The sequence below is a fragment of the Oratosquilla oratoria genome, chromosome 18 (assembly GCF_046742065.1).
Source record: "Oratosquilla oratoria isolate Oo_2021 chromosome 18, ASM4674206v1, whole genome shotgun sequence".
Lineage (NCBI taxonomy): Eukaryota > Metazoa > Arthropoda > Malacostraca > Stomatopoda > Squillidae > Oratosquilla > Oratosquilla oratoria.
In genome coordinates, this window is record NC_134794.1 from 59,538,183 (window position 1) to 59,562,868 (window position 24,686).

Genomic DNA, 24,686 nt, shown 5'->3' on the forward strand with positions numbered 1-24,686 from the left:
CCTGGTCATACCGTATATTTTACAGATGGCTCTGTAGAACAAAACAGCCCACACACGGCCGGAGCTGCCTTCGTCACTGATGGATACATCTGCGGCAGGAGAGTCAGCGACTCTGCGTCATCTCTTCAAGCCGAAGCCGTGGCGATGCAGGGGGCCCTAGAACATACCCTTGTATCCCACTCCAATTCCGTGGTCATCCACACCGACTCTCTGAACCTGATAAGCTGCTTGCAGCAGGCAGAGCCCGAAGATAATGTCCACCTCCTCACCAATATAATTGCGCTCCTGCACAAAGTACACAGTGCTGGACGGAATATCATCATCAACTGGGTGCCAAGTCACGTCGGTGTGCATGGAAACGACCTTGCAGACGCAGCAGCTGCCGCAGCCCGCAAGCGCGCCAGTGTCGATGTCCAGGTCCCTCCCAGCAAAAGCCAGCTCCAACTTAGAACTAGGGCATTAGCACGCACGCAGTGGCACCTCCAACAGTCTGGAGGCGCAGATTTCCCAACGAGCGGGGTGGTACAAAAAGGTGACAGCATATGAACCTCTAGTCCTCCCCCGCTCCACTCCCAGAAGAATAGAAAAGCTGCTCTTCAGGCTGCGTCTCGAGGACCATTGCCTCTGGCAGCTTAATCCCCAGAGCACCATGGAAGACCGCCGGTGCAACCACTGCCGTGCAGAAAATGTCGACCTCCACTACCTGAGCGATTGCCCCGCCACCTCTTTCCTCAGATGGGGACCACCGGCTCCCCCTGAAGGCCTTGTGAGCCGCCTCTGCCGTCTCCAAAGCCCCTATGAGCTATTAAAGCGTCCGCTCTAACAGCTGCAGTCTTTCTTTTCTTCTGCCCCCTATCCCCCTCTGTATAGCTATAGTACTCCACCTCCTCTCCCTTGGTGTGTCTTCAATAAACACCACCGCACGGGCTCAAACAAAGCCCGTGGGAGTGATACTTCACTCCCAAATTAAGAAGAAGAAGGAAAAAAAAAAAAAACGCCCCCACACCACCACCTTCCACATCTGATGGTCACTAGCACGATTCACATGTAGCATTCATCCACAAAACAACGCATTCATACACACAACTCATGATAAATAAATCCGAGAAATAAGATAGTGAAAATAATAAGTAAGGAAAATCAATGAAAGATCCTTCACAGAAGGTTACAGTGCCTAAGATCATGTGGTAGAACTGGAAATACATACGAAATTTTATTATTATATGAAACTTCCATTCTTTATATTTTGGCTCCCATAAAACTATGCGTTTGTATCACCTCACCGCTTGAAGTTGTTTACAGTTTTGCTTGGGAAGTTCCCGCCAAACGGATTATCTGTAATTAAAACCGAAATGTTTCAGCAATGACAAGTTCAAGTAAGCATATCCCAAACCTGACAGTTGATTGGACTACTTATACATGAGATTCGTGTTGAAGGAACCGTATATCAATAGTACTTTTGTCTAAAGGTGTCCCAGAAATACTCCCGTTCCGAAGGGTAGAACGGAAAATACACACGAAATTTTATCATTGTAATATGAAAATTCTATCTTTTATACTTTGGCTCCCTTAAGAACATGCGCTTGTATCGCCTCACCGATAATATTTGTTTACAGTTTTGCATGGGGTGTTCCCGCCGAACGGTTATTTGTAATTAAAACCGAAATGCTTCAACAATGACAAGTTCAAGTAAGCATATCCCAAACCTGACAGTTGATTGGACTACTTATGTATGAGATTCGTGTTAAAGGAACCGTATATTAATAGTACTTTTGTCTAAAGGTGTCTCAGAAATACGCTCGCTCCAAGACTTGGACCAAGGGCTTACCCATGTTGGTGATTAGAATTGTCGATATGTTTGACAAATTATATTTCAAATTTTAAGTTTTACAAAGCCTGTAGTAGAAATATTGACCTTTGTACATATGCTAAGTGCATGGTATTCAAGAAATATGAATGTAGATACATTAATAGAAGCAATGAATCTCAAAATGAGATAGGTCTGTGATATACCTACCTAGCTAGGTCAATATGAAAATGGAATTCCTGATATTTGAGCTGAAGTAGTTCTCATGGGATGGAAAAAGTCGCTATGAGTATAATGCAATTTGATTTATCCATCTTGCTGTCCTAGTTCTCGAGATATTGCATTTTGAATGGAATTAAATCGGGCCTATTTTGTCCGAGGAAATCGGGCCGAAACGTGCGGTCTGACTGATCGCCGATCAAACGTAAACAATGACGGTTTTTACAGACAGGCACAATTTTATATAAAAAATTAGCATATGGTTGCATTATTTGACCTATTTTCTATAAGATGTGTGATTTCCATGTAATTTGATCATATAATTACGTTTTTATCCTCTGCAAAATTACCCACCACAGCTACGAATACCGTAAAATTACATGAAAATCACACATTTTAAAGAAAATAATTTGAATAATTCAATTATATGCAAGGTATTACGCTAATAACCCAATAGTAACAAACTTAAGAGTGTAGTTTGATCCATACCACCAGTGATCATAGATAGCGGGCAGGACGAATCGTAGCTGTGGTCCGTAATATTACGGAGGATGAAAACGTAACTTCTCTTCGATCAAATTACATGAAAATCACACATTTTAAAGGAAATATTTAAAATAATTCAACTATAAGTCTATTACACTAATAACATAATAGTAAGAAACTTAATAGAGTGAAGTTTGGTCCATATCACCAGTGATAGATAAGATGGCGGGATGGATGTTGATGTTGTTATCCGATAATCCGACCCGATAGAAAAAAAACTAATTTAAACAACCAATTTCTCAGCTCTACCGTAACATACTGACTTTATTTTGGTATTAGAATAATCCACGATACTAGTAGTTTTGGTTCATTATGGTCAGTTGCCCGCACGATAAATTTATTAGCTCATTTTTTACGTTGAAACATATACCAATTTTTGATCTACTGCTGAATGCAGGCCGCCATGTTTATCTAACGTTTTTATTGACCGACATGTAACTGATGATGTGAATGTTTGAAATTTATTACGATCGTAGTAAATACACTCACACAACATTTTTATTAATTAAATTTCCTGCGGTATGTAAATTTGGCCGTTTGAACGGCGTGCGCATAAAATGACGCGCTATTGTGCTCGTCATCGACGGTGGCGCCTCTGGTGGTGTTTGACCTACCTAACTTACCTTACTGATCAGATGTTATAGGTACCCCCACAAAAAAAAAAACAAAAAAAATTGACCCTTGAATTATTGTTGCATATGAAAGACAACTTTATTAGAAACAAAGTGTTTTTTAAATTTTTTAAATAGCTTGAAAAATAAGAGAGATACGATTTTTTGGATTATTTTTTTAGCCCGCAATTTTGGCTCGACTTTACCATAACAAAGTGTTAGAATTGGGGGTGGTAATTTGTAAAGATTTCGGTAAAGAAATACATATTAACTCTAAACCACTGGTCCAATTTTATTAAAATTCGGAATACTTGGGTTTTATGGATCAACAAATCACATGAGCATGTCAAAAACAATGTGAGACATCTCCATCATACCATATTTGCCTTTTCATGGCAACCATGAAGCTGTCAATGGTGGGTCTCATTAAACGATGATCAAAGTCGACCAACGCCGACCAAAACCTCACAATGATGGTTTTTGCTCAAATGCATAATTTATATACATAAAATAGCATATGGTTGCATTATTTGACCTATTTTCTTTAAAATGGATGATTTCCACGTAAAATGATCAAAGAGAAGTTACGTTTTTATCCTCTGCAAAATTATCAGCCGGCAACCAACGCCGACAAAACCCAAACAATGACGGCGTTGGTTGCCGGTTGATAATTTTGCAGAGGATAAAAACGTAACTTCTCTTCGATCATTCTACATGGAAATCACACATTTTAAAGAAAATAGGTCAAATAATGCAACCATATGCTATTTTTTATATATAAATTATGCATTTGAGCAAAAACCGTCATTGTGTGATTTTGGTCGTCAATGGTAATAAGTAAACAAAATCAACCGCAAACTGGACGCATCAGATTCATGGGTGATATGGCTACATACCGTGGCGCTAAGCTCAAACATGAAGTGCTCAACGATATTAAGCTTCTCATGTCCGGGAGAAAATAGGTTGATAAAAACTTGTTTATGTAACTTAAAATTATGTTTAGTGATTCCTTACCTTAATATTTTTACTCGGAAAACTATGTTGCTGAGTTTGATAACCAAATTTCCGTTTAAATCGCTGAAAATTTGTTTCTATTTCAAGAATTAGCCTTACACTTGCAAAACAACAAGGTAATTTGAATATCTTGGGCATGCGCTAAGCACGGGAAGCATTCAAATTGAACTAAATAAAAGCTAGTGGGCCGCAACATATGGCCATGAAAAAGTCGCTATGAGTATAATGCAATTTGAATTATCCATCTAGCTGTCCTAGTTCTTGAAATATTGCATTTTGAATGGAATTAAAGTGGTCCTATTTTGTCCCAGGAAATCGGGCCGAAACGTGCGGTCTGACTAATCGCCGATCAAACATATACAATGACGGCTTTTACTGATAGGCACAATTTTATATAAAAAATTAGCATATGGTTGCATTATTTGACCTATTTTCTTTTAGATGTGTGATTTCCATGTAATTTGATCATAATTACATTTTTATCCTCTGCAAAATTACCCACCACAGTTACGAATACCTTCAAATTACATGAAAATCACACATTTTAAAGAAAATAGTTTGAATAATTCAACTATATGAAAGCTATTACACTAATAACACAATAGTAACAAACTTAATAGTGTAGTTTGATCCATACCACCAGTGATCATAGATAGCGGGCAGGACGAATCGTAGCTGTGGTCCGTAGTATTACGGAGGATAAAAACATAACTTCTCTTTGATCAAATTACATGAAAATCACACATTTTAAAGAAAATAGTTCAAATAATTCAACTATAAGTCTATTACACTAATAACATAATAGTAAGAAACTTAATAGAGTGAAGTTTGATCCATACCACCAGTGATAGATAAGATGGCGGGATGGATGTTGATGTTATCCGATAATCCGACCCGATAGAAAAAAACTAATTAGTACCACCGATTTCTAAGCTCTTCTGTAACACGCTGCCTTTATTTTGGTATTAGAATAATCCGCGAGACTAGTAGTTTTCGTTTATTTTGGTCAGTTGCCAAAAATCTGAATTTATTTAGCTCATTTTTTACGCTGAAACATAAACCAATTTTCGATTTACTGCTGAATGCAAGCCGCCAAAAGGTCTGTTGGCATGCTCCGCCTTTGTAATCCTTTACTGAATTGATACCTGTAATTTAAAGATCCAGATCATCATCATCATTGTGACGGATGTTGGTGGCCTGTTCAATCACTCTTTCTGAATATGAGGTATATAGGTTTCTCGTAGCTTGAAGGAATGTGTGGATTTCAGCTCCATAGCATTCCTTCATTCCTCGTGAGGTACCGGCGGAAGTACCGAGGGTGTACACCAAGCCTTAACTGGACCAGGCAGACGACAAACTCTTGACAAACAACTAGATGGTGTCCCAATCCTATGCTAGTGACTTTATTCGTTAGTATATTTGCTTATAGCAAGTTGTTGTTTTTTTTTCCACCAAGAAAATTGCTTATTACGTTCATGTACAGACGCTCCTCTACTTACGTTCATTCATTTTACGTTTTTTTCGATTTTACGTTAGAACTGACTGTTAAAAAAAAAAAAAAGTGAATTTTTGAGTTTAGCGCGCTCTCCATAGTACGAGACATTCAAACTATACTTACGCATGACGCTGCGTCCATTGTTTACGTGGCACAAACGACAGACTGAACGTGCCTTGCCTCCTCCTCCACCATCTCACTTTATGTTTCTTGAATTTAATTTATTTGAAATTAATGTTATTATTTTACAATGTTATGTTTATAATTAATTATTTAGGGGTGTTTTATAAGATATGGTAATAGAATTTATGGATGTATAGTACAGTATGAACGGTCATACATTACTGGAACGTACAGTAACAACTTACGTTCATTTTCACGTTACGTTCGGCTGTTCGGAATGTAACTAAAACGTAAGTTGAGGAGCGTCTGTATTATAATTTACAAAATTGATATTTAATTTTGGTATTATTTTAGTTGTGCACAACTATGTGATATAGCATTAGAAAATTAAATATTAATTCTGTAAATTATAATACATGAATGTAATATGCAATTTTCTTGGTGGAAATAGAAATAAAATATATCTTGCCACAAGCAAATATACTAAAGAATGAAGTTGCTAGCATAGGATCGGGATGCCATCTTGTCGTTTGTCAAGTGTTTGTCATTTGCCCGGCCCAGTTGAGGCCTGGTGTATGCCCTCAGTACTTCCACCAGTACCTCGCGAGGTATATATTCTTGAAGGAATGCTATGGAGCTAAAATCCATACATTCCTTCAAGCTATGAGAAACCTATATACCCCGCAATCAGAAAGAGTGATTGAACAGGTTGCCAACATCCATCACGATGACAAAGATCTGGATGACCTTTAAAATAAGAGGTACCGATTTACTAATTACAGGTTAGGTTAGGTTAGAATAGATGAATTTGTCATCCTTTCATTTCTTCAATGTAGGTATCTATCAAAACAAACATAGAGTACCATTCGTCTGGCGAGACTTCGTTAGTTACAAAATCTGTTTTTCATTTTAATTTTCGCCAAGAAATTTGGAAATTATGTTGATATATTATAATTTACAAAATTAAGAATTAATTTTCTATTTCTGTATCGCGTAATTGTGCACAACTAAAATTTTACCCAGAGGTTTCCCACATGCCTCATCAGATTTTTGGTATTTTAGTTGTGCACACTTACGCAATATAGCATTAGAAAATTAAATATTAATTTTGTAAATTACTATACATGAGTGTAGTATGCAATTTTCTTGGTGGAAATAACAAAAAACTTGCTTCAAGCAAATCTACTAATGAATGAAGTTGCTAGGATATGGTACAGACACCATGCTGTCGTCTGTCTAATCCAGTCACTGTCAGTTGGATGATGGATTTCACGTGGACCAGGTGTTCGATATTATTTTAGTTGTGCACACCTATGTGATATAGCATTAGAAAATGAAATATAAATTTGGAAATTATAATACATGAATGTAATATGTGATTTTCTGGGTGGGAAAAAAAATTGCTACAAGCAAATTTACTAACGAACGAAGCCAGTAGGATATGGTCCAGACGTCATGCCAGTCCAGTCACTATCAGATTATGGCTTTTTTCACGTTGTGGACTGTGTGTTCTCCAGCTCCAGGTGATGTTAATAAGCGCTGTTACAAAGACAGTAGTGCTTCCTTGGACTTTATGAGAGAACATGGGCTTCTGCCGTCGTCTGTTAATTGTCTGAGGTACAATAATAATCAGGCTGTCAGCATCCATGACAATGATGATGACCCGGATGATCTTTAGAATTGTGAGGTTCTGAATTACTAAACATTGGTTAGGTTTGGTAGGTTAGGTTAGAATAGATTAATTTATCATCCTTTAATTTCTTTCACCTTGGCATCTGTCAAAATAAACATGGTGTATCATTCAACCGCCATGACTTCATTTGTTAGAAAATAGGTTTTAGCAACTTTTTTTGTACATGGACGCTTGCTACATAGGCATTGGCGCAGTCCTCACGCAGCACAATACAAAACTCAGACCAATTGCCTATGCTAGCTGCACACTAAGCAGTCATGAACAAAATTACTCAGTAATGGAAATAGAAGCACTAGCTGTAATATATGCCCTTAAGGGGACCGGCTGATCAAGAATCGATGAAAATTGGGGAAAAAATGAAAAACTGGGAAATATTTTCTACATCTGCGTATGGCAATCGACAGTCTGTATGCGGAATATTTCATCAAAATTCACCTTATTTTCGTAGTTATGGCAAATAAACCCCCTCCTCCCCCCAACTAAACCCCATCTCGGCCCTATGATACGTATTGGTTAGTACAATATATATATTATTGCAATAAAAACAATGATTTGTAATGATTGAGTGCTATTGCTAGTGACTTCTGGCAACTCTGTCTCTGTACCAGGGGTTATATATAGACCCCAGCATGGAGGAATGGAACAAGAAGGAGCTACAAGAATGTTTGCACGGTCTGAGTCTCTAGGATTCCGATACGTCAATTTTGTTGGAGATGGGGATTCCAGCGCCTACAATGCAGTTTGTGCACTGAACAATGACTGTGGCCCCTATGAAAACATCAAGGTCAACAAATTAGAATGTATCAATCATGTATAGAAGAGGATGGGGACAAGACTGAGGAAGCTGCGTGATGAGGAATGAGTGGAGACTGTGACGAAGAGAGCTCAAAAGACCAAGTTTGCTGGGGCATCAAGACCAGTTTGTATGCCAAGCAACAATTCTGGATCACAATTTTGGGTACCAGCAGGCAAGTTTATTGAAAGCCCTGAAATTAGGCTCTGCATCCCTTGACCATTCCCTAACAATGCAGGAAGATCAAAGACAGTTGTTGTTGTTGTCGTTCCCTAGACTGTCTGTCCGAGCAGTCCCGTCTCCCCAAGGAAGGCCACAGCCGAAACTGGGTTTTCCCACAAATCCTTTATAGAGTGTATGTTGTGTTGTTTGCGTGCATGATTGTGTATAATGCAGTCTTCCATTATGTGTTGTATGGTATGGGGTGAAGTGTTACATCCTGGGCAGCTGTTCACAACACGGTCGTCCAGCCTCTTCTGATAGCTTAGAAGTGCTGGGTGGTGACCGCATCGCAGTCTGGCCAAGTGGACTCTGTCCTTTCGTGGGAGAGAGGATTCAGAAGGGTGGATATCAGGGGGTCTGGCATGCAGCAGTGTGTTGTCTTTCAGTGTGTTAATGGAGCGGTGAGTGATATGATTATGAATATGTTTCCAGTTGATGAGTCTGAGGAAGAAGAAACCCAAAACTGTGAAAAAAACAAAGAAAAGTGTAAAAGAATATGCTCCTGGAACATTCAACTGAAAACCTGGCAACAATGAGTAGTGATGGCAACTATGACACCCTAATGTAATAACCTGCCTAAAATGCAGGTGGGGACCAGGAGCCAGAAGACAGAAGATTATATGACTGGACATCAACATATATGACTGAATATGAATAAATTTTATTCTAAATATTATCAACATTCAAGCCTAAAAAACTAAATAAGGAAATGACACGATATCCCTTATTTATATTAGTATGTATGGGTTCAAAGTTAGTGAAAACTTTGACGGCCCGTATCTCAAAACCTATGTTTTAAACCTTCAAACTTCTACTCCTCCATAACATCTTAATCAATTTCAATGAAAATTCACACATAATATGTCTAAATCTGCCTGATTGATGAAATAGAACGTTTTTTTTTTAATATCTGAAAGGGTTAGTTTTTGCCAAAAAAAAAAAAAAATTCCCTATTTGAAGGGGGACAGGGTGGGAAAAAATATAAAAATTAAAATTCCACAAATAATTACTTTAACTAAAATTTCTCTCTATTAGTTTGAAGGTCTGGATGAGGTCCTTCCACCATATTAGTTTCATTCATGTAGAGCAATTATTATAGGAGTAGCCATTTCAAAATTATCAATTTTTTTGAAAGGGAGGTGGGGTGGCAAAACATGAAAGGGTTGCAGATTAGTTTTTTTGGGTTAGGAAAGATGTATATGGTGTCCCTAACTCCTGGCATAAATTTCTGTGCAATAACCACTGATCTATATAACACCTGGATAGCGTATACGGGCCGTGGGCTGCCCCAGGAGTGAGGCCGGCAGGCGGGACATGGCTGCCATAATGGAAGTACCAAAACAGCTAGTGTGGACCGCTCCGCCGGTCATTATAACACCATTTTTAGATCAGTGTCATGGGAGCTGTCGTGTTACTCTCGTGGCCTGTGATCCAAGCATGATTGGGTATATAATGGCCACACAATTCATCGCTGCTGGGCCCTCCATATACATACATACATACGTACGTACGTACATACATATACAAGGTGTATATCAAAATAGCATCATAACAATAAAACAATATATTGATATTTATTACCTCTAGCAGAAATAACCATTTATATACATAAACTTGTGCATGTATATGGTTGAGTTGGCACTGACAAATTATAATTCCAGTATATATTATAACTTCAAGGGAATGTTACACAGACAACAAATGGGATAATGATATATAGTCAAAATATTATAGGGATAATAATAGATCTATACTAGCATTTAACGGAATAAATATCCCTATAACATTTGATTACTGTACTGCTTATCGTTATTGGTGCTTGAATAAAACAAGTTTTGATAACTCCTTCCTCACTTTGACACCGGTTACTTTTTGAGAATATAATTTGGAGATATGATGGAGCCTGATTTTGCAGAAGCACGTGACGATACACTTGATCAAATTGACGATGTGGTTAGAATCCGGGGTTGTGTCGAACATGTGGAAAGATAGAGAAATTGTCATATCTATGATCTAAATTGTTTCAAATAGTAAAATATCGCATTAAAGTGGTGAACATGTAAGGGGCCATTCAAAGAGTATGTAACGCTGGGGGGGGGTGCATGGTAGATGCGATGCGTTACGAGGATGTGGGGGTGTTTTCAACAGCGCTACGCAACGCTAATAATGGTTATTTATATTCATTTATTAATTTATGTCATAAATTATGCACTGAAATAGCATATCCTTAACAGATCGAGCAATAAATATCGAGCAAAAAAATCCAAAAACATCATACCATGTTTCATTCTTTGATGCAATCGTAAACAATTTCACACAGGACAAATAAAAATGAGTATGTTTTGGTGAGAAGTCAAGGGGGAGGGGTGTTTGGCGGATCTGGCCTACACTTGATGGGGGTGCCGAGTTGTTATTAGTTGTAATCAGTGTTATGTAATACAGGGAGATGTAACACCCAGTGTTACGCAATGTTACATGAGGTGGGGGGTGTCGAATTTCACCAGAAAAAACGTTACATAATTTTTTAACGGGCCCCGAATAGTAATTCAGCCCATCTAATATGAATTCCTCACACTTCACAATATAGAAAAAGCCTACACATGTAATCAGGAAGAACAACTGGTTCTATACACCTACACAGCTCTGGACAGCGTTTGAGCCTTATAAGATATTTTTAAATGATAAATATCTATCCTGCTATTGCCACGATTACATTCGTGACAAATGGGTTGCTGCTAGATCTCTATTTATTACGATAATAAATACAAAGCATTAACATGACAACACTTAACAAAACAGTTGGTGGGCAACATTTTATGGCTCCTGATGGCCGCATCATTTGTTGATGGGTATCGGGATGTTTTGGGTAATAAAACTTTAATTTACTTACGAGTGGAAGGACTGCTCACATCCACCTTTTCTCCGGTTGGTGCAGTTGAATGCAGCACAAGTTGGCATTGTAAAATGATCGTTGAATATGTATATGGGAGCGAAAGCTGCCGAGAACTGTAATTGTATCAGATCAGTGGCGCGACTTTGTTTTGGTACTAACATCATGGCTGCCGCCGACCTCATAATCTCGACAGCGATCCGTGATCCAGTTATATCTAGATCAGTGGCAATAACCCAATTAATAAAGATTTTCATCTTTTGATCAGCTGGTCCCCTTAAGTACTTCAAAGAGGGTATCCTTGGTTATAAGATACATATCCACACAGGCCACCAACCAATCTTACACTTCTTCAAAGGGAAAAATCTCGCAGGCAAATTAGCACATTGGTTTCTCACCATACAAGAATTTATGCCAACATTCCATTTTGTTCATGGAAAAGTGAACATGGTAGTAGATGCCCTCAGTTGCCATGTTACTTTCATTGGTCAAGATCCCCCTCCAGTCAACCTTACACAAGCTCACACTGCCACAGCACAGAAGTCAAATTCCCTTTGGAAATGTGTTATATACTTCCTCACCTCTGGTGATACAACACATGATTTTCCTCCAAATATCAAGAACTACACCTTAATAAGATGAAGTACTGTATCACGCCACAACACTGAAGAACAAACATAAACCCCACCTTCCAGTGCTTCAGCTTGTTCCTATGGAACTCATACATTAAGTTCTGAAACTCGTACATGATTCACCCATCACTGCCCACCCAGGAAAGGAGAAATGCTTAACACAAGCCAGATTGCAGTATTTTGGTTAACTGTGAGGAAAGATATACACATTCATATTGATGCTTGCATTCATGTGCTTCACACAAAGGTCATATTAGTGGTCATGTTCCCATCTTAACTTATCCTGCCCCTTGCAAACCTTTCAACACAGTAGCTATTGACCTTAAGTTACCACTCACCCCCAGCAGAAACCAATACCTCTTTGTGCAGACCATTTTTCCCCAATTCTGCATTCTTTCACCCTTACCAGACAAGATAGCACAACACATTGCACAAACAATTATTGACAAACTCATATGCCCCTACACTACACCCAAAACACTCATTTCAGACAACAGAACAGAGTTCGTCAATGAAATTCTCACACACATTTGTAAACACTTTAACATCATGAAATGCAACACTACTCCTTATCATCCTAGCTCTAATGGCTTAGTTGAGAGACAGAAATGCAAAATCCTAAATGTTCTCTGACATACATTCTTCTTGGGATGAACATGTACCAATGATCCAAGCTTGCATTAACAGGTTAATGTTGGAATCACCACATTTTGTCCTCTTTGGCTCGGACAAAAAGCTCCCACATGATCTTACATCAGACCCCCTATTTATAAATTCGATGATTATGTCAAAGTTCAGAATTTCAACATTCTTCAAGAGAATTAACAATACCATTACTCTCTTCAATACAGGAGTGAGAGATTGCATATTTGAAATTGGAGAAGTTTACACCTGCAAGCACACACCCACATCAAAACTTTCTCCTATGGTCATGGGACCTTCTTGCATTATTGGCCTAGTACCAAACAATAAAGTCAAAGCACTTAGTTTGCACAATTTAACAGAGACAGTCCTACACAAAGATAATATCAAAGTAGTACCTCAGGGCCTAGACCTCCAGCATATCCCATCTCCATCTCCAACTGCCACTCCGTCACAAGATTCTCCCATCTTCTCTCCACCAACTCCACCTGCTCCTGTTCCTAGATACAGCTTATGCAAAAAAGCCACTATATAAGATCATATCTTCTAGGTGAACGGAATTGTATCTACTTTCCACATGTCCTTAGATTTAAGTAAATATTATTGAATTATCTTCTACAAGTAAATTACTGAGGACAGCAACAGATAGCTGGACTGAGCGCTGTTGGAAGAAGATATATTACATGTCACAGGACATCACAACTACATGTCACAGGACGTCACAACTACATGTCAGGACATCACAACTACACATCACAGAACATCACACTATGAGAAGATAGATAAGCCATACATGTACATTATCATCATGTACATTACAGCAGCAGCACCAAACATCTTTTGAGTGCCAGGTCTCACCAGAACCTGACCAGAGACCCACTTAACAATGGAATTAGGCTGACCTGACCTTGACCTCTTTGGCCTGGTCCACACAATGATACAACCATTGAGAAGCATACGTCCACAGAAGGAATCATCCTTATATTTTATTTTTCACCATGTATACATATACCTTGTCCCTCTATATATCATAATTGTATATATTTCTTTAATATTGAGTGTGTCATTCAACCACATAAATACCTACTTCTGTCACATTGTAAATATATATTGTATGACAATTTATGTACTGGTAACCATCACAGCCTTCATGGTCAGTTTCTTTGCTTCTTAGTGCAGCTCATGACTGGCTCTGCACAAGACAACTGGCTGCGATTTACTAGATTAAATCCATAGAACCAAACAGCCTTTACTTGTTCTGCTACTCACATTGCCTCCAAAGTGTGGATCACAAAATTTATATTTAATTTTGTAATGCTATATCATGCAGGGTGCACGTTTCCAAAAATATACCAAAGTAACTTAAATTAAATCAATAAGATACCAGTGGGAATGAATTTGTATCATGTGATATCTTTGAATGAGTAAAGTATTTTAACTAGAATAAGACAAATAAGTTAAAACAAGACATAAAGCAGTATATACAAATGAAGCTGAAATGTGGCCAAAACATCCTACATCGTCAAGCATATAGGGACTCCTGGAGTAGTCATGTCCAACAACATGATTTTCTCCCCTACCCCTCCTATGTTGAACATGCCAAAATAAATTGAACTATTTTAATATTATCAAATATTCTAAGTACCTAAGTGTGAATAATGTCAAAGGGGTTGTTGGCAATTTATATTACAGTACCTTGTTTGGCATGGGAGGGACAGGGAGCAAATTTTGTTGCCAGACAGGAATATTAAACTCTAGGTATGTTATCATTCATTTTGCTGTATTTAGCAAGGGGGGGTGAGAGAACAAGTTGTATTTCCAGAAGTGATCAATTGGGATCTCACTTCAAAACTAGTGTACATTACTTCCATTTGATATAGGAATTCATAGTTTTGTTTATAGATTATTTACATTAAGATTAAATTAAGAGTGTTGCTGTTACAATGTACATCACATTAAACCATTATGGCTTTTAGATTCTACTCTAGGTGGCCTCCCTCCCCACTTATATGTGATGCTTTCTATGCCTAAAGATCGGATAAATACAACCTAACCTAATCTAAACTAACCTCCTAACCTAATTATTTATTCAACAACCTAACAACAGTCTATCAAAAGTAGTGTAATAGTGGATAGAATTTGTGAATTCAAAGCATGGGCAGATTAAAGTTATGTACCAATCATACTAAAGGCTGACAGCTGCCATCAACCACACCCACTCATAAGTGCAAAATTTTAATTCAACAAATTTTTTTTCATTTGAAGATATACTGACAGGGAGTAAGAAAAACATGTTTTTCATTAGCCAACTCAAAGAATGCAGACAGAAGATCAAAAGGACAGCAAAGTACATATGTGGATGACTGGAGTTTGAGACAGGAAATTGTTGTTAACTAAGAAAACCGGATTTTTGTGTAGAGATAATGGGATAGGCTTTTTTTTACTAAGTAAAGAGGACTTTATCTCATGAACAAAGGGAATAATGAATTAAATCCACAGCTAGGGGAAGATGATATCCTTCTGCAATGGTTTTACTCTACATTGAAACAGGACATTTGATTACCAAAAGCAGATGTTGTGGTTAGAACTGCATGGTGAATAATAGAAAATTGCAGTTGTGGAATACATTAGTAAGTACCCAAGTTCTATTTGTGTGCATAGAAACAGCAAAAAGTCAGGTGTGGAGTATACCAGGACAGAGGTAAAAATACAACTTGAAGACTGGGAAACTACCAAAAGAATATATGGATATGGTTCTAGACAATTCAGAAAATGTGCCAAGAGATATAAAGAAAGTGCAGAATGCAAAATATTTAACTGAAACCAGGACAAGGACACAGGTATGAAAGGAGGAGCACCACTGGTGAAATGTACCTGACAACATACAGATTCTTCACAATAAGGTGGATGATCATCCATTCATTCAAGAGGTAATTCATACAAAGGATAAACCACAAAGATTGATATTATACAGACAGGAACAACTTACAGGCCTCAAGACTTTTTTTCAGCAGACAAAGATCATCTGTAGGAGTGGCTAAGACAGATAATCTGGGACGTTGTTTTGCAATGCCTCTAGCGTTAAAGAATACCAAACTCATCGGGAAATCAAGTCAGGAACCCCACCATCATGCTAGGTTCAGTTTATCTCTTGGTATGAAATATTTCTCTCTTTCATAAGTGCCAAATTGGAAGATTAAGGATTAGAGCTAGAAGTTGGAATGGGCAATGTAATGTTAATAGGATTAGATGAAGAACAGGTGCTAACTAAAGCAATCTCACAAACTTTAAAAAATGCAAGATGGTATTTAAGGTGGAAATTGGGCATGCTAAGGAGAAATATGCAATCATCAACAGAATTTTCAGGTAGGCAGGACTGCTGATGCGGGAGGACTTATTTACTTTCGAAAGCCAGGCATATGATATAACAGTACATTATCAGAATAGCCTATCTAGTCATTGATTACTGCAAGAGCAAGCTCCTACCAGCACTAGAATCAAGTGTTAAAGACAAGACAACACAGCTGTATTGCCATTGAAGTAGACTAATAATTGTGAGTCTTATCAACCACATACTCAAGCTAACTGTCAACTGGAGACCTCAGAAAGTAATGGATTTACTCGTCGTTGAAAAACTGGATAGCATTGTCAGGCTTCAGTATAAGGGCATGGAAAGAGCTCTTTATGAAGAATTTACCAAATGGTGCCAGTGCAAAAAGCCAAAGTGCTGACCATGGTATGGGAAGCAAAAAGAAAACAAGAAAAAGAAGCTCTTTTCAAGAAGTTCATGGATCAGAAAATATGCCCTAATCACAGAGGGAAAATTCACCACATCCACCAACAGATTAGTCAGAATTCCAAAAACTTTATTACTGGTGAGAAAACCAGGACAGAAAAATAGGCCATAAACAAGTTGGCCCAAGAAACAAAATCTGTGAATGAAGAATGGATATTGATTGATTGGATTGTTTATTTCCTTGTCACCTGTTGATTGTCGAGTTTGTTAGTGGTTGTCAGCCTTTGTTGTAACCCTTATGTACCATGATGCCTCGTATTAATTTTGTGGCTAACTTTTACTGGTGAGGGTTGGAACCCAAGTCAAAATACAAGTATTATTTTTATTGTTTGAAATCCTACCCAGACTAGAGGCTACACAACAGTTGAAAATAATTGTCTCCTGTATGTTATATAAAATTTTACTTGTATATAGTGCATTGTCATTGAAGGGGTTGAATAGAGCTGGCATGATTTGACACTATACTGTGTTACTGGTTGTGCATTTTTATACTTGATATCCATTTTGACTAGTTGTTATTGTTGTGTGGATTATTTGTTTATCCAGTAGACAGTATAATTTTTTATCTGTTTTTACATACATATACCAAAGGCTTTTTCCCCCTTATAAGGGAGGTAGCCAAAAAACAAAGGCATAAAAATCACTCCCACCCATTCCATCCCTGTCATACCCCACTCCCCTCCACCCTCTTATCTTGGCACCTCCTGGATGACTGGTCATCCCAGCATCTCGCCCACTGCCCTGGGTCAGAAGCAGTGTCACAAGACACAGCACATCCACAGCAAGGCCGCTTCATTAAATCGGGGACCCCCCCTCTCCGTCCCTTCATGTAGAAAAGGAGAAGACGGGGAGAAATCCCTTTGGGCTGTGTCAAATTATTTCTCACACATACTCCCTCACCCCCCATCCCCCACCCATTCCACCTCATGCATCACAGCATCATTCATATACAACCATTCTCCATTCACCCCTATCTTCTGTCCTCTCCTGTCCTTCCTCAACAGACATTCCCCTCTTTCCCAAAGCCCCTATTACCCCCATCCATCCGTCTCATGTTAGGTTGAACCCTCATGTTCAGTCTTTCCACCTCTGCCTTCCACACCTCTTTTACTAGTCTTTCTTCACTCATTCTTTCCATGTGTCCAAACCATCCCAATACTCTTTCATCAACCCTATCTCCCAACTCGCTTTCCACCCCTGTTCTCCTCCTCACCTCATTTCTCACACTATCCAGCCTAATTACCCCCATCGTACTTCTCAGGCACCTCATCTCAAACACATTCAAACTCTTCCTCTCTTCCTTTCTTATGTTCCATGTTTCTGCCCCATGTTTTAGTTCATAATATTATCCTGTTACAAACTGAAGACTTTTTTTTTTTTTTTTTCATAGGTAAAGGAATGTGGGGCTCCATGATGGCCCTTGGAGCTGTGGTGCAGAAGGCTGTTGGTGGAGGACCAGCATCATTTGAAGTGGCTCAGGATCTTGATATGGCACTACAGCGGCATCGGTCAAACTTCATCAGTCTCCTCAGGAACCCCCCTAAGAATCCACCTGATCGATCAACCCTCCTCCGTTCTGTTAATGAAGCAGTGACACTACCTGGCTATACAGGACCCACTAAGCTTCCTGAAATGTTTGTGAAAGAGAGTTTGATATTGTCAGATATGTATGATCTCAATGAGATGTCTGCTTTGTCATTACTGCGAGCAGCTGAAGAGGAACGTACCTTGTACCCTGGTGTACCTAGGGGACTTATAGCAATTCTTTTGTATTATGATAGTAGGGAGCAGTTAGTGTTAGCTTTTAAAACCTTGGTTCAGGCTCGGCAAGGCATTTCCTGGGTGGTGGGTGACAATGAAGAACTCTCTGCCACCATTACAGGTTACACAGATCAGATTCTTGGTATATCTTTAGCAGATAGGATTCTGGAACTTATAAATAATATGGAAGTTACCAAGGAGCTTAAGTTGCTTCAAGATAATAGAGCTATTGGTGATGCAAAGCACAGAATGATGGTGCTTCAAAAGTACAAGTCTGTGAGGACATGCCTTGCAGATATCATGTTTAGCTGGGCAGCCCAAACACCTCTGAAAAAGGAAGAATGTCGACGTCTTATTGCGCACCTCTCCAAGGTCAAGCTTAGTGAGACTGGAAATGGAACTGTGGACTCTGTTAGCATAACTCTTTTGATGGCTCTGGTGTATAGCTTAGAAGTTGGATATATCTTGAATGCTGAAGATGTTACAGAAGCTGTGCACCATTTTCCTATTACAAGTGATAAAACATTTGTTACTGAAATTCACCAAGAACTAAGATCTTCAAGAGTGTGGGAGACTCCAGGATTGAAGGCAGTGGTGCAGCTAGCATGGGCTGTAAGTTTGTCAAATTTGCGGCAAGTAGGGCAGGTGGCACAACTGCAGGAGATAGACTCCATTATTGAAGAGGATGAAGCAGTGTTAGAAGAAGCAGTTAAGGGCAAAGTATTTGAATTCCTTGAGAAGGCAGTTATTTCATCATCAGATAAGCCATTGGATACATTTTATTGCAACAAACTTCACACCATATTATCAGATTTTATCATTTGTATGCCAGAAAGGGTGAAGACCATGAAGAATAAAGCTGATGAAAATTCCAGACAGATTGCAGCAAATTTACGTGAAGGTTTGCAGTCTCCAACAAATTTAGAACAGCCTTTTGAGGAGCTTTTGTCCTGCTTAGCTGCTCTCTATAGAGGAGGACAATGTGGAGATTTAGTAGAGGAGTACTGGTGCCCAAGTGAATTTATGCCATCAGCTCCTCAGACATCACGTGGGCAGGGATCACGTCAAGTAGCTCTTTTCAAGTTTGTTAGATTACCAGGAGACTTTTTGCCCCCACCACTCTTTATACCATATATTAATCTCCTCACCAGTCTTTCAACTACACCAAGGGCAGCCCAATATGTTTTTGGTTTTCTCCGCCTCAATAGCCAGCCACAGTCTCAAGGAAGCAATGTGTCATGGGACCACTTTATCCAGGCATTAACACAGTATTATAATAATCTTCGTGTAGAACACATGCCTGGTACCGACACTGTTTATAGGAACTGGCAAGGAGCAAGGGGTATCACCCCTCAAGAAACTCAGGGTTTAAGGACTGTACTTCAGCTGATAACTCAGGTAGCTGATCAAGATGAATTAGCTCGTGTAGCTCTATGTGACAATGCTGCTTGGTCTCCCATTATTGTGTTTGTTGGATTACTTGGCTGTGGAATACCACTTGCAATTAAGACAGAATTGCTTAATGCACTTGCTGTATTCAGCAAGAGCCAAAACCTTGCCAGCAAGATATGGCAAGCTGTAGAAGGAGTGGGCTTAGTACCAATACAGTCTACTGTGGCAGGGTACTCCAGTCGTGGCCTTGAAGGTGATATTGAAGAATTAGAGTGTAGTCATGAAGAATTCCCATTGACTCGTGCATTCTTGCGTCTCATGCTCGACCTGGTATGCAGTGGTGTTCCACCAATGTTAGGTGTCAGCACCAGAATGCCAGGCTTGGTGCCCTATCTGGTTTTTGTAAGGGACAAGATATTTTTCAGGCATGACTCTAGAACCTACAAGGATGTCAAGGAGCAGTGGAAAGTTGCTAGAGGATGTCTGATGATATTTCTAGAGATCCTGCAGGATTATACTCCTAGCCCTGTTGATGTGGCAGTTGGCACTGGGAGTGATCAAGGGCTTAGCACAGAACCCCATCAGCCAGGATATGTTCTTCTAGTAGATCTGGTACAAGACTCCCGACTTCTGAAGATGATGCTGTCTGTGTTGCACGATGGTGTGCAGTTGCTAAATCAGTACACAGCAACTTCAGGTATGGAAGATTTACACGAGTCATTGCTGCTTGTTCTCAAGATATTCAGTATAACTCTTGGATCTCAGAAGCAGTTACTGAATATGACCTCTGAGCATGGCGGTACACAACTTTTGTTGGGTATTGACAAGATGCTTATGTCCATGAACCCAAGAACAGGAATATGTGACCATATGCTCAATATTGCTCACCTGATTGGCCACCATGTGACACTCCCACATCATGCAGAGCTAGCAACTGCCATCATAAAAGTAGTTGGTACTCCTTCAACAACTCAGTCACAGCTCTTGTCTCTCTTCACTGCCCCGGCCACCACTGCAGCAGTTGTCAGACATCACTTTGTTGAATGTCTTGATCATGTTGCAATTACCCCTGATACCCACAGTGACATTGCATTAGTAATCCTTGATCTTTTGCAGACATTCCTTCGCCTTCCTGGACCCAATCTGGCACACTTCCTTCTTGGTTATACAAATGAAGGTGGGGAGATGAGAACAGATTTATTGGACCCAGGTATACGAGGATTTCCACGCACTGTCATTCATGCTGTTATCAACCTTCTGCCATCATGCCCCCCACCTCAAGCTGAAGCAGCTTACCACCTCATCTTCTCTCTCTGCTCTCATCCAAGCACCTGTACCCAGACACTTCGTTACCTTCGATCCTCACATGATTTCCTGTACAAGACCATTGGTGCCATGCCCTTACCTTACACAGACACTCGCTACCGACTTCTGGCACAAGGCTGGGTGTTGCGCTGCATGGCTATTGAACTTCGCTACCAGGCTACACATCAGCAGCGTAGTCAGGTCCAGAGGCTCATACAATTACTTGTGTCTGGTGGCAGTGATGTGGTTGATGGCACTGATATAGAGGGTGGGGCAGGTGAACCCTCAGTCCTCTGGACAAGCCAAACAGATTCGGTGCTGAGAAGCAGTGATAATGAACGAAGCAAGCTCCTGACACTACTTGATCGTGTTGATCTCACTGTAGAAAATGCACCACCACCACATTGTGAATACTTTACGCGTGTAGATGAAATGCTTAAGCACTGTGATACAGCAACAAGTGAGGGAAAGATGATTGATATCAAGAGACTCCATTACAATCTTCAGGTAGTTCTTCAGGAGGGTGTAGCTGCAGCGCCCTTGGTGCAAAAGGATCCCCTGCAAGAGGAGGTGCAAACTGTAGTGAGCTATGCCATGGCAATCAACAGGTCACGGAGTCTTTTAGCTGCCCACAAGCACTTCTTAGAAGCTTGGAAGCAGTTGGTTGAGGTTGTTGTTGCTGTTTGTCCTCCAGAGATTGTGGAAGCAGCTACTCATCACACCTTTCTTCACACCCTTACTCTTGAGTTGATTAAGCGTGTACATGATGATGAAGCACAGCCGGATTTGTCTACATTGTTAGTGAGCACCATTCTCCTTCTTGTCACAACCCTACGATCGTTATATTCCCAGCCTACAGTGAATGTTAATACACAGTATGTTTCACTATTGGACCACACAGCTTCTAGTACACCAATGGCATCACAGTTCCCCTCATCTCTTCAGTTGATTCTTAAGGACCTTGTAGATTGTGTTTTATGTTTCAAACAGAATTCACAGAGTGTTAGAGCAAGCATCTATGCAGCACTTTTGAATTACTTACTGATCAGAGGAGAGGATAGCACACCAAAACCCCAATCAAGTCCCACCCACATCCTACTCAGACCAGTGCAAGAAACTCAGGTTGAACAGTTCCATAGGGAAAATTATGATGTTTTACAAGAAAAGTTACCACATTTGATAGATGTCCTTAGCTCAGAGTTTAGAGCAGGGCATGATGTATGCAAGATGTTGTCCCTCTCTATTTTGGATGCTTTAGTAGCTGTAGAACGTAAAGCCTCAGTCTTGGAGTACGAATCACAAGTGCTTAGGTATATGACAGAACGTGACTCAGTCCGAGAACTACTGGACTCCTTATTGAATGATGACCGGCTTCTCGTATCTCTTCTAACTGAAGATCCAGATAATCTAAGACCTATGTATGTGTTTGAAGCTAAAATGGCACTCTTAGCTCGATTTGCACTAACACCTGTTGGAGCTAGAACATTACTTCAGAGTGGTCTTATGAGTCGTATGGGTGAAATGAAAGCATTTGATTGTCGACCTGATGACCAAAGCTATCAGGTTGACCCAGGAGATGAATTTTTACCCTCTGTCACTCAGCGGTATCAACAAATACTTTTCCCTGCTCTTCGTATGTGCTTGGGTGTCTGTACAGTTCTTGGTTCTGAAAATTACTCTGCCAGCACTCATGTCATGCACTTCTTAGTGTCACATGTTGATGCCATGGCTACTGCATTACGCCCTCCACGCTCTGCACACCCTAGTTCTTTAGAAGAACTTGCCCTAATCACTGCCACAGTTGCAGGTGCCACACACCATAGCCATGCGCATCCACTGGATCCTGCTGCCATTGAAATACAAGCACAGATGACCAGGTTGCAGCAGCTTATGTTGGCCCTCATCCCACATTTCCTTCCCAGTGGCCGCATCATGAAAGACCTAAGTGAACTCCCTCAGAATAAAGATGGCCATAACTTGCAAGTACAGGCTAAAACTTCTGCTCTTCAGGTTCTCTCCAACTGTATTACCTATGCCAGAAATTTGGTTCAGCAGTCAGGACAGAATGTTAGAGTTTGTAGATTACTGTTCCGTCCAACACTTGATGCTCCTCAGCTTAGTACCCATGATTTGAAACGTGTTGTAACAAGTGGACAGCCCTTAACACTTGGTGTACTTGTGGAGTGCATGAACCAAGCATGTGTGCAGTTTAAAGAAGTACAGAGTGCAAAAGATTCAGCCTCAAGCAAATTACATGCAGTAGACACAGCACAACATCAGGATCTTGAACAATATATCAATCCTGCACTTCTTGACCAGCTCTCTCCATTGGCAAGGAGACGCCTTGCCGCTACACATTTAACAGAATTGGTAGCTGCACGAAGCCTTCAGCTGCAGCTGGCAGCACACACTGTTGAGGGCTGTGTGCTGCTGCTGTGGCGACATCTTGAATATTTCATTCTTCACTCAGCATATTCAGTAACATCTCGGCCAGAAGAAGAGGGAACAGGGCATGGTATTGGGAGTGCAGTCCCAAGATCTATGTCACCAACAGAAGTGAGCACACTTAAAGCACAAGCAGACAGTGCTCTCCAGGAAGTTTTTCCTCTTCTTGAAGAGTTAGATCATCAGTATTCTTCAGGTGTCACTCATGTGTCATTCCTGGGTGCAGCTGTAAGACGAATTAAGCGACTTTTGAAAACATGAGCCTTTCTCATTTTAATGTTTGTTTCCTTATGTAATACTCCATCCTTTTAATATTATTCCTTGTTGTTCTGTATTTTACATTCTCTTGATTAGGCATCCCTGTGTTTTTGTTTATGTTCAGGATACGCTTTCACTTTTGGATGATTTTGTAAATTACCATTTCTTCATAGTAGGTATACATTTTTAAGTTTTTCAAATTGCAGTTTATGCCTCTGTGCCAACTTTACAAAGGTCATAACTTGTTCATTATATATCTTTTTCTGTAATCGTCTCTCCTGTGTTATCCTGTAGAACTTGTTTGTGTTAGACACATGAAAGGTATATTGTTATAATTCACCAAGTAGATTACCAAGGTGATTAAACAGCTGTAATTGTCATGCATATTTTGTGTTACCAGTTGAAAACATCTTGCAATGAATTACAGATAGACATATACCAAAGGCCCTTTCCTTCTTTTATAAGGGGGATGGCCTAGTCAAGGCATACAGACCCCTCCCCCATCCAACACCCATTGTTGTCCCCTTATCTTTGCTCCTTGTACTAAATTAATAGTGTGTATTTGTATAAAACAAGTGTAATTGAATTTGTTAGGAGGAATGTGATGGAGACTATGTGTAATCATGTATTGCAAGGAAACTTCACTGCCAATAGATAAGGTATAACATTTTAATACTGAACATTTATATTAAAAGGGTATTGCTGATGTCAATTATATGTGGTATGTTTGGCTTGAGAGGTCATGTAATAAAGATCTTGGACCAAATTTAATTCCAAGTGAATAGTGATCAGATTTCTGTTTATAATAAATGCACAATGTGAATTGGTTTTATCAATCCTCTAAAGGTTGGGTTTATAAAAGTAATGATAATATGAAACAAATGTGCTGCAACATTTAAGCACTGATATGTGTAAAAGGTTTGCCTGCAGTCAAACACTAAGGATAGTAAACAGAACTCAAGATACCTTTACATGATAGACATGCAGCAAAAAATACAAACCACAATGAAGCAAAGTGGTATGAATACATGGTAAAAAATAG

General features: G+C 39.6%; 1 protein-coding gene across 2 annotated transcripts; it reads left to right on the forward strand.

Moving 5' to 3' along the window:
* The first annotated feature begins 1,273 nt into the window (after window positions 1–1,273).
* On the forward strand, window positions 1,274–24,467 carry Nup205 (nuclear pore complex protein Nup205). 2 transcript variants are annotated; one of them, XM_076202156.1, is made up of 2 exons: window positions 1,274–1,376; window positions 17,874–24,467. In XM_076202156.1, the coding sequence occupies exons 1-2, from the start codon at window positions 1,364–1,366 to the stop codon at window positions 23,645–23,647; spliced, it is 5,787 nt and encodes a 1,928-aa protein (XP_076058271.1). In that variant the 5' UTR covers window positions 1,274–1,363; the 3' UTR covers window positions 23,648–24,467. The 2 variants fall into 2 exon arrangements, with proteins under 2 accessions (XP_076058271.1, XP_076058270.1); XM_076202155.1 differs by lacking the exon at window positions 1,274–1,376 and adding an exon at window positions 1,549–1,689.
* The last annotated feature ends 219 nt before the right edge of the window (window positions 24,468–24,686 follow it).